Raw genomic sequence first — 13963 nt, 5'->3', positions numbered from 1 at the left:
GCCCTCACATTTGGAGTTTGTAACTGAACAAAAAGCACGTCCTATTAAAAAGGGCTCTGGCTCCTGCATCAATAGAAAGTGTTGAACTTGTAGAAAAGTTCTGCCTTTGTTGTTTGTGGTTTCACGCTCGTCAGGTGGAAACATGGGTGAAATATTTGAGATAATGATAGCCAGCTGAGGAAAGAAGGGGCAGAAAGCTTTGTGTGCGTGTAGCTGTTTTGTCTGGCTTTACTCAGCATGCATCCACTCAGCATGTTAGACAGGCAGAATGTTAAACAAGCAGAACTAAAGGGGATCTCATCTTGGTGTAATCCAGATGCTTGAGAGTATTATGTCCACTTTTTGATGCACCAATTTATTACAATAGTGCTTGCACATTTTTTTTCAGTATCATATAAATATATGCACAAATTGTACCATAATAAGATGTCGTGGATCCAAGTGCAACATTTATTCATTAAATGAACAACACAAGAAAGTAAAAAGCCACAAGATTCATCCATTCAGTCAAATAATTATCTCAAGTGCAACTGCATCATAACCATATATTCTTTAAAAAAAGACTTTTTTTTAGACATTTACGTCATTTTATGTGAAGTTCATGTTTCGTCTAATGGCAATTATTTTAAAAACAAAATCCAGTAACAGATATTGTGCCTTCTTTGTTGTTTGTGTCTGAAAGATGAAATGTTAAATTACTTCCTTGTCCGAGGAAGCTATTGACCATGTTTTATCTTTTTGACCTTGGCCAATGACTAGTGTTTCCTCCTCACCACAAGATGTCTCTTCAGCTCACAGGAAAAACGCCCATTGGCTCATCCCATGGCAGAATACACACATCATTTTCTGGAAAGGACTGATGTTTGAAAAAATGTCAATAGCACTAATTGTGAGACAAAAAAACACTTCTACATAAGAGGATATTTGAACATTTGTATGTAGGATACTAAGAAAAGAGAGAGCATAAATATGACAAAAGACAGAACACAGAGAAGATAAAGATTCTAAGCCTGGAATACAAGACATGGATACAGTGGCAATTTATTGCACACACTGGACAACCTAATTAGTGAAGCATTTTGGTTATAGGCACATTGTGATCTATATTTATTTTTATATAGGTTTAGGTTTATATATCCACTCCTCACTATTACATCAGTGTATGGATATGCTTCACAAATAGAAAGTTGTAAGTGGGAAAGATGGGATTTAGTAACCGTCATGCTGGATTTATCCGACTTCCATGGGAAAATTAATGTGGACCGGTTTGACAGGTCCTGCAGTTGAGCTGTAAAAATGAAAATATTTTACTGACGTAATGGGTGCCTGACTGTGGGATATTGCCAGAGGCCCCGCACAGCAGACAGAAGGTTGGTCCATTCCCAGATTATCATTTATAAACATCTTGCATCGATTTGAATAGCAGGAAGGGACGTGTTCAAACGTGCTTCGTGTAAATAGAACAGAGATGTTCTGATGAACATGTAAATGTGGCCTCCATCTGCTTTTAAAGTTGTAAATATTTCACTGTTGCATTGCTGCCACAATGGAAGAGTTGATGGTGAACATTACATACCATGTCAAATGCTCACATCACATTGGAGATGTGACATTTTTTAATGGAAGATGTAAATGCTTGTAGAACACATGTGGACTGGAATGTCCTCAAATCAGCCTGACTGCATTTGTGGGTGGTCAAGCTGATTCTGATCTGGATACATTATCCAGAAAATGTATGCTGCTGTGCCAGTGGTGATAGATGAAAAGCAAGAGGATCGTTAAAGTCATTAATAAAAATCTCATGGTAGCCATGAATGTCTGTACAAAACTACAAATAAATCCAGTAGTTGTTGAGAAAAATTCAAAAGTCCAAAGTGGTCGTCTGGCTAACACTGCCGTCTCTGTAGAGCCACACCGCTAGTGTGGATGGCTAGGGCTGACCCCGAATAGTCGAAGATTCGATGCTTCGATGGGCGGAGCCTGATTCGACTGTCAATCTCACAGTAGAAGCTTCGCAGCGAAACAAGGATCATGCCAATTTGGCGATATGGGGGTGCTCAACGTCTGATCTTAGATAGAATTACCAGTTTTCTCCCCAAAAGTTAATAAACAGCCTATTACAATACACATTCCAACGTTTAATGCTTTAAATAAACATGTAAAAACAACAGAGCTTTCAATAAATGTTTTTAAAGTGTGTGAATAAATCCAAAATTGTTTCCCTAACCCTGGGTTTCAGTGCGCATGTGTAGGCGTATGTATGTGGTGAAAGAAGAGGAACACCTGCTGAAGAGACGGAGCCCCAGCTTCACCGGTATTGTGCCGAGTTGTCCGCACCTCGCGGGACTTTCAGATAATGAGAAAGAGAGAGAGAGAGAGAAAAGGGTCAACAAAAAGCCCACAAAAACAAATTAGTCATTAGGCAGGACTTGACGATTCTGATTCGACTATGTAAATCCTTGGTCGGGGACAGCCCTGGATGGCACACATACTTTTCATACGAGACTGAAATTTCGGCAATTCTTCTTTGTGTCTGAATTTGTCCTTCGGGGATTTTTTGTTATGAAGTAACACAACTGATTCTGAGTAACCCTGGCCTTCCCCCTTCCCTCTCCAGATGTTTCCAGGTCACAGAGAACATGGCGTTCGGTGACAGACTAAAGTTTCACTTGGTCTAAAAAAGTCAAGGGAGAGGCAATCTGCTTCCTTAGTTTATTTCAAGGTTGGTTTCATGGAAAAAAAATTAAATGACAGAACTGCTATCAGCTCCTTTTTGCTGATTGTTCACTTCTTATCATGTACTGTAACGTGAGCACGGTGTTGAAAGTGCTTATTTAAATGACAACAAATTTCAACATGGTTTGTCTGCTTTTTTGTTTGTTTGTAGGAAGTGCATGTGGGTTATTTTTTTTACCTCAATGTGGCTTGAAAATGATTAAGGAGGCACTTTTAAGGGAAAAGAAATCCATTACATACATTTAGCTGATGCTTTCATCCAAAGCGACTTATTATTGCTATATATGTCAGAGGTCGCCTCTGAAGCAACTAGGGGTTAAGTGTCTTGCTCAGGGACACATGGGTGTCTCAGAGTGGATTCGAACATGGGTCTCACACCAAAGGCATGTGTCTTATCCACTGCGCCATCACCACCACCCTCACATTATTATTATTAAGTTACCCCCCCTCCCAAAAATTGTTTAAGATATCAATAGTGTTACGCACAATAGCTGATTCTCAGTAATTGTTAATTTTACAGTATCATGGACCAACACTTTGTAACTTACCTCTTCCTAATCCTCTTTTTATTGAGCAGTTTGCTCATGATACATAATACAACTGAACTTTGACCAGTCTGAGTCACGCACGATTGCTCAGTATGCGCAACAATGACTCCAGCAGCGAAAGGCTGAGAGACAGCCTTGATACAAGCCAATCTGTCACTTCCTCAAATCAATACAAACTTCAGTTAGATCTGAGGAAACAGATAAAGGTTCACTGTCTGGGAGAAGGCGACTTATTGATTGCAGGCAAATTCACCCCTGAGTCCATCTTTGCATTTACACAAGTGAGTCAAACCACCTTGAAGCTCCAAGTAAATTGCAAATCCAATTACTCTTGCTGGCAGACATTTTGTTTAATCATATACTCTTGATTTACCGAAAGCCTCCAAAAAAGGCCTGTGTGTACTAATTTAATGTCAGACTGTTATTACAGAAGTTATAGTAATCCAAGATTCTCTAATTATATTAATAAACTTCATGATATATTATTTTAGGTCAGTTTATTTCCACAGTAAAGGTTATAGTAGTGACATGCTTCAATTTTGCCCTTTATGTAGAGGAAGCGGCTCTGGTTATTCACAGAGACAGAGCATGTGACAGCACTGACTGCAGAAATCCTACACAGTAATGATAGGTAGTCACAAGAAAACATATTAATGAATCTTTTGGGGAAAAGTGTCACATGTACTGCTGCATGTAAATACTGCTAGGAGAATCTGGTGCAGGGGATTGAAGATGTTTCACAGAACAGATCAATATAGCAATTACAACTGTAATTCACTAATGCTTTTGTGGACAGACAAATAAGCCTAGGGGACTATTTGTACTTTAGCTTGAGGGGGAAACTCCCAGAACTTCCCTGAATGTTGAGGTTACACTTCGTCCTCCCCCATCCTCCTAAAATTATACAGTTTCTTCTTTAGGAAACCACACTACTGTGTTAGTTACAAAGTGGACTCCTACACAAAATTCAAATGAAAAAAAAAGTCTGATACAGGACTTGGTCTTTCAAAACTAAATCCCTGCTTTATCTTGGCGGTTCCCAACCTGGGGTCACATGAGATTGCAAGATGAATCCAAGGGGTTGTGACTGGATCGCTTACAAGAAAGAAACTATTTTCTGCTGCTAAAAACCATGTTTATTTTCAGACTTTGTGATTTACTATTCAGGCATCTAAATATTATTCAAATTCTAGAAGATATTTGTTACAAGCAAAAACAAAGTAGTGAATCACTAACCCTCTAACTAACTTCCCTTTCTTCTTACATCCACCTCAGGTATCAGGCCTGACTCTGAACAGAATAAATACATGTTACATTTCATCACAGGTGAAATCAGGCATTACAATCAGGCAAAGGTATCTATCTACTGTATATTGGGTAATGGCAACAAGATGTTACAATGAAGTACAGGAATAAAACTTAAATCACATGTATTTTCATCCAGAGTCAATACCCCACTTCAGTAAGTGTGTAGTTAACCTGCTACTTTGAGCATCATAGTGAAATGTAACCTTCCTTTGGGTTGTGTTCAAATTTATTTTCAACAATAAATTCACTGTAGCACATCTGCTGGCAGATCTGCTTAACAAACATTAGCTCCGTTTAAACTGTTACTGATGACCAAAGTCAAATAATGCAAGAAATACTGATAAGAAAATATGAAGGAAAGAAGGTGATGATCAGCATTGAGAAATGGTGAATGATATTTTTCTAATTGAGGATTTTATATGTATAATACAGAATATATATACAGAAAAGAAGAGGTGAAGGTGAAGAGGTGCACTGAATTTCAGTATTGTGTTCACTCCCGCATCTGATCCTCTGTATTTGCTGATGTTCCCATGAGGATTTGATGCAGATTGTGAGGGATTAACCCAGTGAAGGACTCTCTGTGACGTGGCATTTCCTGGTTCTCCTCTCTTTCATTTCCTCTTTCTCACGCTTTTATTCGTTTACCTCCCACTCCCTTGGGATCATTATCCACAACTTCACCTCCCCCATTAGTGTTGAGCAACAACACTCGCTTATTTACTAGTGGCTGTTACCGATTTAAGAAAGGGGATTTTTTTTCACCTAATGATTGGCAGCATTTCTTTTAAAATATAAAATCATTCCTGCTTTCAGTTACCAGATTGAAACCAGCAGCATAATCCAAGGAATTCTCAAACTCACTGACAGTCTGCAATCTGAATTTACTTAATTCCTGGTCATTCCAATATATTAGAATTTTTGTTTCTTTTGCAGAACATTGTTGTTAGGCTTTTGGGAGGCTTTTAGCTGTTCTGCTAAATAAAGCTTAACAGAATGAGAGGAGACAGGTAAGAGCTGTAGACTATAAATGAGAAAAGACAGATGGGTTAGTGGAAAGACGGAGAGAGGGAGAAAAAGAACACAGATTCACTTTTCTGAGATTCTTCAGTGCTAACAGAGCTGACGACCTGCTGCAAACAAAGGAGAGAGGAATCTGACTGTGTGTGTGTGTGTAGGGGGGTTAGACTACAACAGCACTGGGGGTTTGAGTGAGACAACATGGGGCCTCAAAGAGGGAAGACAGACTGTGATGGCATCAGAGGAGAAAAGGAAATGTTGGAAAACATGAGGGAAATTTTGAGGCACTGCAGATGGAAGACACGTGTTTACCACCCAGTGGATTTTCACTTAAAAGCTTTACTGACAGATGGATTCCCCAGACATTCCAGATGCATTCAGGCACATAAAGACCCTCTTTAGATATATACGGCAGGTAAAACTGCAGAAATATGTAATGTTTTCAATTTACCTGCATCTGTAAAGTTCAAATCCATCATAACATTACAAGGTGTATATTATACAATTACACATTATATTTACATTCATGTGACCAGGTCAATTAATGATTTTATTTGCTGCATACCATATGCCATCAATGAATAAAAGTACAAACCCCATAAATATCTGTTTTATTAGATAACTATGTGCTTAATGTAACACTACAATATTCTGTAATACTTGACAATAATTACAAATCAAGAATATTTTCAGAAAGGGGCTCTGGATCAGTTATTAATAAAAATAAAAATTTTAAATATTTATATAAGTTCTGAATTAATAAATTAAAACAATTCTTAATTCTTTGATTGTATCTTGTGAATGTGTGGTACATTTTAATGTTTATGTAACATTTAATTATGTGCTTTTAGTTTGAAATGTCTGTGTTTGGGGGTGCTGCATCCTTTGGATGTGGATAACTGGCAAAGAATCAGCCATCTTGTTGTGTATATAAAAGCTGTTTTGTTACACATTCTGTAAAACAGCCTAAAAAGTATTGTGCTAAAATGTGTTTGTAGACGTGGTCACACTTCTTCAGTAAGCCAGTTCAAGTTATTTTTCACATTTAGTTCTTTGAGCAACTAGTTGGCTGCTGAAGTAGCAACAGTGAACTCTACTCCCTCTGCTACTATGTATAACCGTGTGGTGGCCATATTGGACGACCTCTAGCCTTGTGTCAACTGCACTTTTGAACAACTGGTTGCATTTCTAAAGGTAAAATCCATCTAAACACTATTCAGTATGCACACCTACTTTCTGTCCTGTTTTTGATTAAGAATGATAACTAATCATTTCAAAACTGAAAGCCCACATAGATTTTTCTTGAACCATACACTAAATCACAGAAGCTAATAGTGGGTAGAAGTTGCAAACTAACCAGTTTGGCAGAAGTAGTATCCCCATGTGATAAGCTGTTCCCTAGATCCTATAATTACCAACACATATAGTTGATTGTGTAACTTAAAATGTCACCTATATGTGGTTCTAAAACAGTCCACTACACCTTGGGAGGAGTGTAGAGTGAGTAGATGCTATTCCTGTTTACTGTTTATTTTTCTTTCCAGCATCTATGAGCATTTGGTATGTAGTTAAAATATTTCTCACTTGTATGTTACCATAAATAAATACTGTTATATCCTGATTTTTAATTAAACAACATTATGTCCATGATATAACATGTCATGTACCTAAAACAATCAGCCTTCAGCCAGGTGGTGTCGTCTGTCCTGAGTTCTGGGCTTGGACCTGCAGCCAGTGTGTCACTGAACAAATGTTTTAATGCTTTTTATTGGATTAGTCCACTCAAAGAGCAGCAGGCTGGTCGATGGTCCACTCGGACTGATGGGTAATAGCATTATCCTGTGTGGGCCAGGATTGGCAGACACCAGCGGACAGAGCTATCCTACCATTGATCGACTTTATCCTCCAGGGGCACTCTGATGCTAGCCTCCATGCAGTGTTTCATTTGTTTATGAAATATTGATATTGGCTGCTATCTCCTCTTGGAGATGGGGCAATTCAGCTTGATGGAAAGGAGAGCATTTGGGGATGCTGGGGATGTTTTTTATTTGTATAGGATGTAATCAGTTAATTATTCCCAGAATTACATAATGCCGTCTTTTTGCTTTTTGTGCCATATTTCATATTAAGTTCTACTGCGCCACAGCCTAAAGTCCCAACAGAGAAAGGGAAACATCTGTACCTGCTTCCTGTAGGTTTTCTGGTAAATGGTAAAAATCAGGTCAACAGTCTAATGTGACACTGTGCACTTTCATCTTGTATAGAAGTTCTAAAGGGATGTGACTCTTCTAACTCTAAATCAATTAGCAAAACATGAAACAGCTGAAAAAGCTGTACAAACTTTAACACTTTTAACTTATCCTCTAAAATGTAATTCTACATATGTTAATCACGAAGGCCCATAGCAACCGGCATCATTCCTAGGGATGTCTTTCTTAAAAACATGTTTATGCTTCAGATCTGTATGTTGATAGCGCCCTCTGTCTGCGGACCACCTGTGTTACCATTTCCTCATCAGATTTCACTCTTTCATTCAGAAAACCTTACTTTAACATTCCCTCAACCGCAAAACAAGCTAACTCTGGCTCCTGCGGCTTCAGATGGATGCAGTAGATCTAGTCAGTAAACAGATGCTTTAGTCTTCCCATAATGACAGTCAGGATTGACGGGCTACCACAGCCAAAGCCTTTTATGCAGGGGTAGAGCCTCTTGGATCAATAGTTGTTACCTAGGCAAAGCCCACACAACCACTAATGAATCCCCTGGCTTACAGTACAGGCTGCCAATGCTCTTTAGGTCTATACAGCAGAAAAACCTGGGAAATACTTAACACTCTGGTAATAATGTAAAAATGAACACCTGAATACATCTACCACATTGGATTAAAAGATGATAATGAAGAGATTGGGATGTGTTTTAATTAAATCAGCTGTAAATGTGTCAAAGTAAGTGAACAGGCCTAACAGCAGGTGCAGGTGTCACACCAGGTAGTTTCCGGTTTTGTTTGTGTTGCAACATTTTAGTGGTCTGCTCTCTGGGACTGGTTCTGCGGTTTGTAGACTGAGCTGTTGTCTGGCACACCCATCCGTCTGTCTGCTCCGCATTTCTGTTTTTTCACTGCAGGATTAAAGTATTGGTATATCAAAGGTGGTAAAGCCTTTAGAAAGTAGTCACCTGTCTGGGATTTCTAATTATAAGAAGGCTTTGTGCCAACAAGGTAGCAGGTGCAATGTTGTGGTGACGTCTGTCTTTGAACAGTGACACATTTAGCTTTGTTTTGGTTTTGTATTCCAGCATATTTGTTTTAGAATGGGGAAAAAAAGAGTGTAAAGCTCCGAGTTCAAGAAGTAAGATTGTTTTCAGGCTGCAACTCATGCTGATTTAATACAGTTCCCCAGCTTTTTGACAATGCAGGAGGGCAATAACAGGGTTACTTTGTATTATATACATGGTTGATTTGTACACTCTTCACATAATTTGGATGTCAACACCCTCAAATAAAGTATTAGTCCAAAATTTTGGGGACTTTTGTTTCAGCAAGTGAGATGAGCAGATTCATATCACATTCATCTATGTTAAGTGAGGAGCTGGAGTCAGCAAACGATTCATTTAGCAAAAAACTGCAAGCATTGGGAAACAGCTAGCCTGGCTCTGTCCAAAGTTCAAAAACACACTTACCAGCACAGCTAAAGCTCACTAATTAAAGGAATAGTTTGAAATGGGCTATATTATATTTTGCTTCCTAAATGAGAGTTAAATGAGAAGGCTGATACATTTATATGTCTGTATGCTAAATATAGCTGCTTAGCTTAGCATAAAGACTAAAGAAATAAGGGAAAACAGCTAGCCTCTTTCTGTCCAAAGATAACAAAATCTGCCTACCAGCACCTCTAAAGCTTATTAATTTAAACATTATATTTCATTTAATCCTCAGAAATTGAAGTGTAAATGACAATTGACTATTTCTTGGTTGGTAAACTAACTAGATACATTAAAAGTGAGCTTTAGAGGTGCTGGTACTGTAGGTGTATTTTTGAGCTTTTGATAGAGCCAGACAACCAATCAAAAATCTTTCCACTGAAACATAACAACCTCGTCTTCCCACCAGCGGCTATTTTCCACTGCACACAGACAAACCACAGTCCACCTCCTCCTGCACTGCACTGTATTACAGACAACACTTGATGGATTCTGACAGGCTTGATTTACGTCAGAGAAGCCTAGCAGCTAAAGACCCTCCAGATCCACTGAGATATGAAATGATGGCCGTCTCCACCAGCTCTGCACCTACACCACGCATTATGACTGATACCATCCTGCTAAACCAAGCACTTTGCTGCTCATCTGCAGGGTATTAGCTCAGCCAAAGGTTATTCATAGACTATCAAACTAGAGCTGTGTTGCGGAAATGCTGACTTATGTGTAAATATCAATTCAATTAGTCAGAGTCCCTGTTGCTGAGGGTGCACTACCTCGTTTTAATGGGCGCAGACACTAACAGTGCTGCGTAAATCACGTTTGTACAAGAAAAGAGAGGCAGATATTAGATTATACTTGTTTATACATCCATTAACTATTTGTGTTCTGTCATAAAGCATAAAGATTACGCTGGCCATTAGTCATGCACTGATTTCATTAAGATTATTTGGTTTGAATATAGATGTGGCTGTGGTGCAAGTTATAATACAAAACATTTTGATATAAATAAATGCCCAGTTACATCATTGATCGGTATAACACAATGGATTTAAACCTACCCGGTACATAGTGGTTCATTTGTTGTCACAGATAGTTCTTTCCTTGGGAAGATTTTGTGATGCCCAGTTAGTGAAATGATTTAAAATTTCACAGTGGTGTGTTTGAAATAAGCACAAAATAAGTTTGAGTGCTTAGAATGAGCTGGGATATAACAAAGAACCACCCACATCAACAGAAAATCATACATAAACCAAAACAATTGGCTGGCAAGTGCAAAACAAAGCACTTATCATTTATCACCACATGTTACAGAAAATACAAAAATCTTGCAGACAAAATCACTTCTCATGCAGGCTGAATCAACTGACATGAACCATAATATAATTGTAGGCACAACACTGGTAAGCAGTGGGGTTCGGTTGTTTTGGTTCGAGGGGTTTGAATGTGTTTAGAACACAAGGCACATTGTCGCATCTCCAGTGCCAAACTCCAAGCCTCTTTTTTTTCACGGCTGAAAAAGTAACCTCTGCCCCCCTCCCAACCCCCGTCCCACTTATGTAGGCCAGCCTGCTGAATAGAGACAAAATGGGAGCACAGCTCAGTAGATGCCACCTCAGCAAAACCATCTCTTTAGAGCTGTAGGTGCAGAAGCCATTTCCCATGGGAGACTAGATTATTACTGTATGCAGCTGAGGTAAAAGCGTAGACACTTCCTATTATATACAGTAGTGTTAGTGTAACATTTCTTCAGTAAGTGCTGCTTTTCTACCCAATTTAAAATCGTTATACTATACTATATGGACCTGATGTGTAAAGTAACATGAGGATATAACTATACACAGTGGTGGACAGCAATTAAGTACACGATTCACTTAATAACATCAGTATCGACACACTCAATTTAAATACACATCTCTGCTTTTAAATCCTAAAATCCTAAACATGTGTCAGCTTTACTCAGAGTGCACACATACTGCAACGTTCTTGTGTCTCTCCCAGTAGTGACACTCTTCTGGAAAGTTCCACGCAGCTGCAGACTCCTTGTGGCGACTGACGGCGTGCACAACAAACCCGCACAGCTGCTTCTCCAACACCTCCACCACTGCCGGGGCGTTTCCCTTCTTCCCCTGGCCCTCCATCACCTGCCGGATGCAGTCACGGGGCACCGGCTGGGGTTTGGTGCTGTACGACACCACCAGGTTGATGTTGTTTACCTGGAGCACCTCGAACCAGTTCTGTCCCGCCACGTGATGAAAGTGCTCCCCTGCTCTCCAGTTCCGGTAGGTGCTCCCTGAATGGTTGATTAGCCGCACTGACCAGCTGACCCAGTCATACTTTTTCACCAAGAACTCAAGAAGCTGCTGAGTTGTATCTTGCAGGTTCTCTTCTTCCTTTTCTTGCAGGAGGCGCTGGGCGTCTAATTTTGCTTGCTCTGGGAAGGCAGCGATACAGGACTCAATGGTTGTCTTCATCCTGGACTCTACTTCTTCAATTTTGCTGTTCCACTCTTGGATTTTGACGTCTTCTTCCTCTTGGCCCTGGGTCAAGGCACAATGACCCAGCAGAGAAATCAGGCCCAAACAGAAGAGCTCTTTCATCCGGACACAGAAATCTTCAAGGAGACGGCGGTTCCTTGCTACATACCTGTAAAACAGACGAACCATTTACATTTAAGGAATTTTTCTGATGCTCAAATCCAGAGAAACTTGCAATGATAATGGTGTCAAAGACATGAGAGCTGCAATGAACCCAGAAACATTTGATGAAATCCAACAATTTACCTTTCGACCAACTCTAAAACCGACTCTCCAAAGCTGTTTGTCCCCATCAGAGCATCATACAGCACAAAAAGGTTCTTCTCTCCTCCAGTTTTAGCAAAGTGCTCCAGGAAAAGTCTGGTCTTCACATCCCTGAACTGCTGTTTTGCATCTAAGATGTCCATATATTTCCGAAACTGGTTCCGAATGTTCTCCTCCACTGAGAAGTACTGGGAATCCAGTCTCCCCTTCTTGATCTCGCAGTCGATGTCTTCTAGTTGGCTGGAGAGCACATCAAGCTTGTTCCTCACCGTCAGGAATTGCTCTTTGACATAAAAGACCTCTTTGCTCTGGACATTGTCTAAGGCCAGACGGAGAACCGGAGCGGCAGCCTCACAGAGGGGGAAAAGCTCACCCACAGCACTGGCCAGCACCTCGGCCCCTCTCTCAAACATATCCATCACTGCCTCGATGGCCTCCTTCTTCTGGGCTACAACCCTCTCCAATGAACTGGTCATGTTCTGAGACTCAGGCACAAAATCTGGTGTCAAATATAAATAAACCTTTTGTGAGAAAGATATGAAGTGCACTGTTACAGTGTTCGTGAAAGTCTTGTGTTTTTGGTCCAAAAACAATTTAATTCAATTTCTCTAATTGTTTCATTGGAATACTTGATAGATTTCCAAAGATTAGATAAAAAGGAGACCCTTTTTTCATAAATCACATTACTACTATTAACATTAGAATAAGTGTTATATAATAATAAGGTTATAAAATACATTGGTGGACAGTCTTCTGGATAGATGGACACACTATCTGCAACTTTAGATAATCAAATAATTGTTTCAGACAATTTTCCATCAAAAATCTTCAATCACTCTCTGGTTGCTGCTTCTCTGATGTTAGGATTTTGTAAGTTTTATTTGTCTTATGTGATAGTAAACTAAATATATTTGCATATAGGAGTTAGTTGGACAAAACAAGACAATCAAAGCTGACAAAGTCAAAACACTTATAATGTGAATTTCACAACAGTAAATCAGGAAAATAATCTACAGATATGAATTGATGACGAAAATAATTGTTAGTTGCAGTAAAAAATACATGACACAAGTTGGTCAAATGTCCAAATCTCTGCAGAAAAACCTACTGACCCCAAAGGATGCAGGTAATGATGTCATATAAACAAAATGGGGGCCTGAGATACTTGAATGCTAAAATGACACAAATGCCCTTGGGTTTGCATAAGACTCATTCCAGAGGAAGGCCAAAGTAACCATGTTTAAAAATTCCCTTACATCCTTTTTTAAAACCTGACATACATAAATTACCATGTCCTCTCTGTTCAGATGTTTGTCTGTGGATAGACACCAGATGCTGCGTCACGCAACATTAATTTTGTTTTGTTTATTCATAACTGAAAATGCCTTGCTATTTTCTATATTAAAATGAAGGACAAGTAAGCAAACATCTGAGATTTGAATTATTAAAGTAATACAGTGTATGAGCAAAAAGCATCCTTTAAGTAAATACATGAAAAAACGGTTTGTCATGTGTCCACACTGCACCATGTTTAACTGTCATGCGCACCCAAAAGAAATGCGCAACTGCAGGATTTTTTTACGCACAAATCCCTTGAGAGCATCGGACACACCTTACAGTATATTTACCCCTTCTGAAGGAAGATGAAGACGTTCAGCACATTCTTATAATAACAGCGCTTTTTCTGTACCTGAGTGAAACTGGTCTGATGATTCTTCACGCCTGATGAGCTCCAACAGCTGCAAACAAGTTTCAGAAAATTCTCACGGTCCTCTGATCCACTATGGAGCTGATGAGGGGTCCAAAAACAGGTTCCAGAGAGGAAAAAGAGATGCGCACTCAATATCTGCAAAA

General features: G+C 39.4%; 1 protein-coding gene across 1 annotated transcript; it reads right to left on the bottom strand.

Annotated features, from left to right (window-relative positions):
- Nucleotides 1-5759: 5759 nt before the first annotated feature.
- Nucleotides 5760-13956, bottom strand: LOC119897119 (protein rapunzel-like). The gene is made up of 3 exons (XM_038710696.1): nucleotides 13800-13956; nucleotides 12092-12608; nucleotides 5760-11954 (listed from the first exon to the last, which is right to left on the bottom strand). Exons 2-3 carry the CDS (start codon nucleotides 12583-12585, stop codon nucleotides 11264-11266), a joined length of 1185 nt encoding a protein of 394 aa, XP_038566624.1. The 5' UTR covers nucleotides 12586-12608; nucleotides 13800-13956; the 3' UTR covers nucleotides 5760-11263.
- Nucleotides 13957-13963: the final 7 nt, after the last annotated feature.

The sequence above is a fragment of the Micropterus salmoides genome, unplaced genomic scaffold (assembly GCF_014851395.1).
Source record: "Micropterus salmoides isolate LMB-PRFRI ecotype aquatic unplaced genomic scaffold, ASM1485139v1 Ms_hic_scaffold_11, whole genome shotgun sequence".
NCBI lineage: Eukaryota > Metazoa > Chordata > Actinopteri > Centrarchiformes > Centrarchidae > Micropterus > Micropterus salmoides.
The sequence above is the reverse complement of the archived record's forward strand: the minus strand, read 5'-3'. Positions and strand labels throughout refer to the sequence as shown.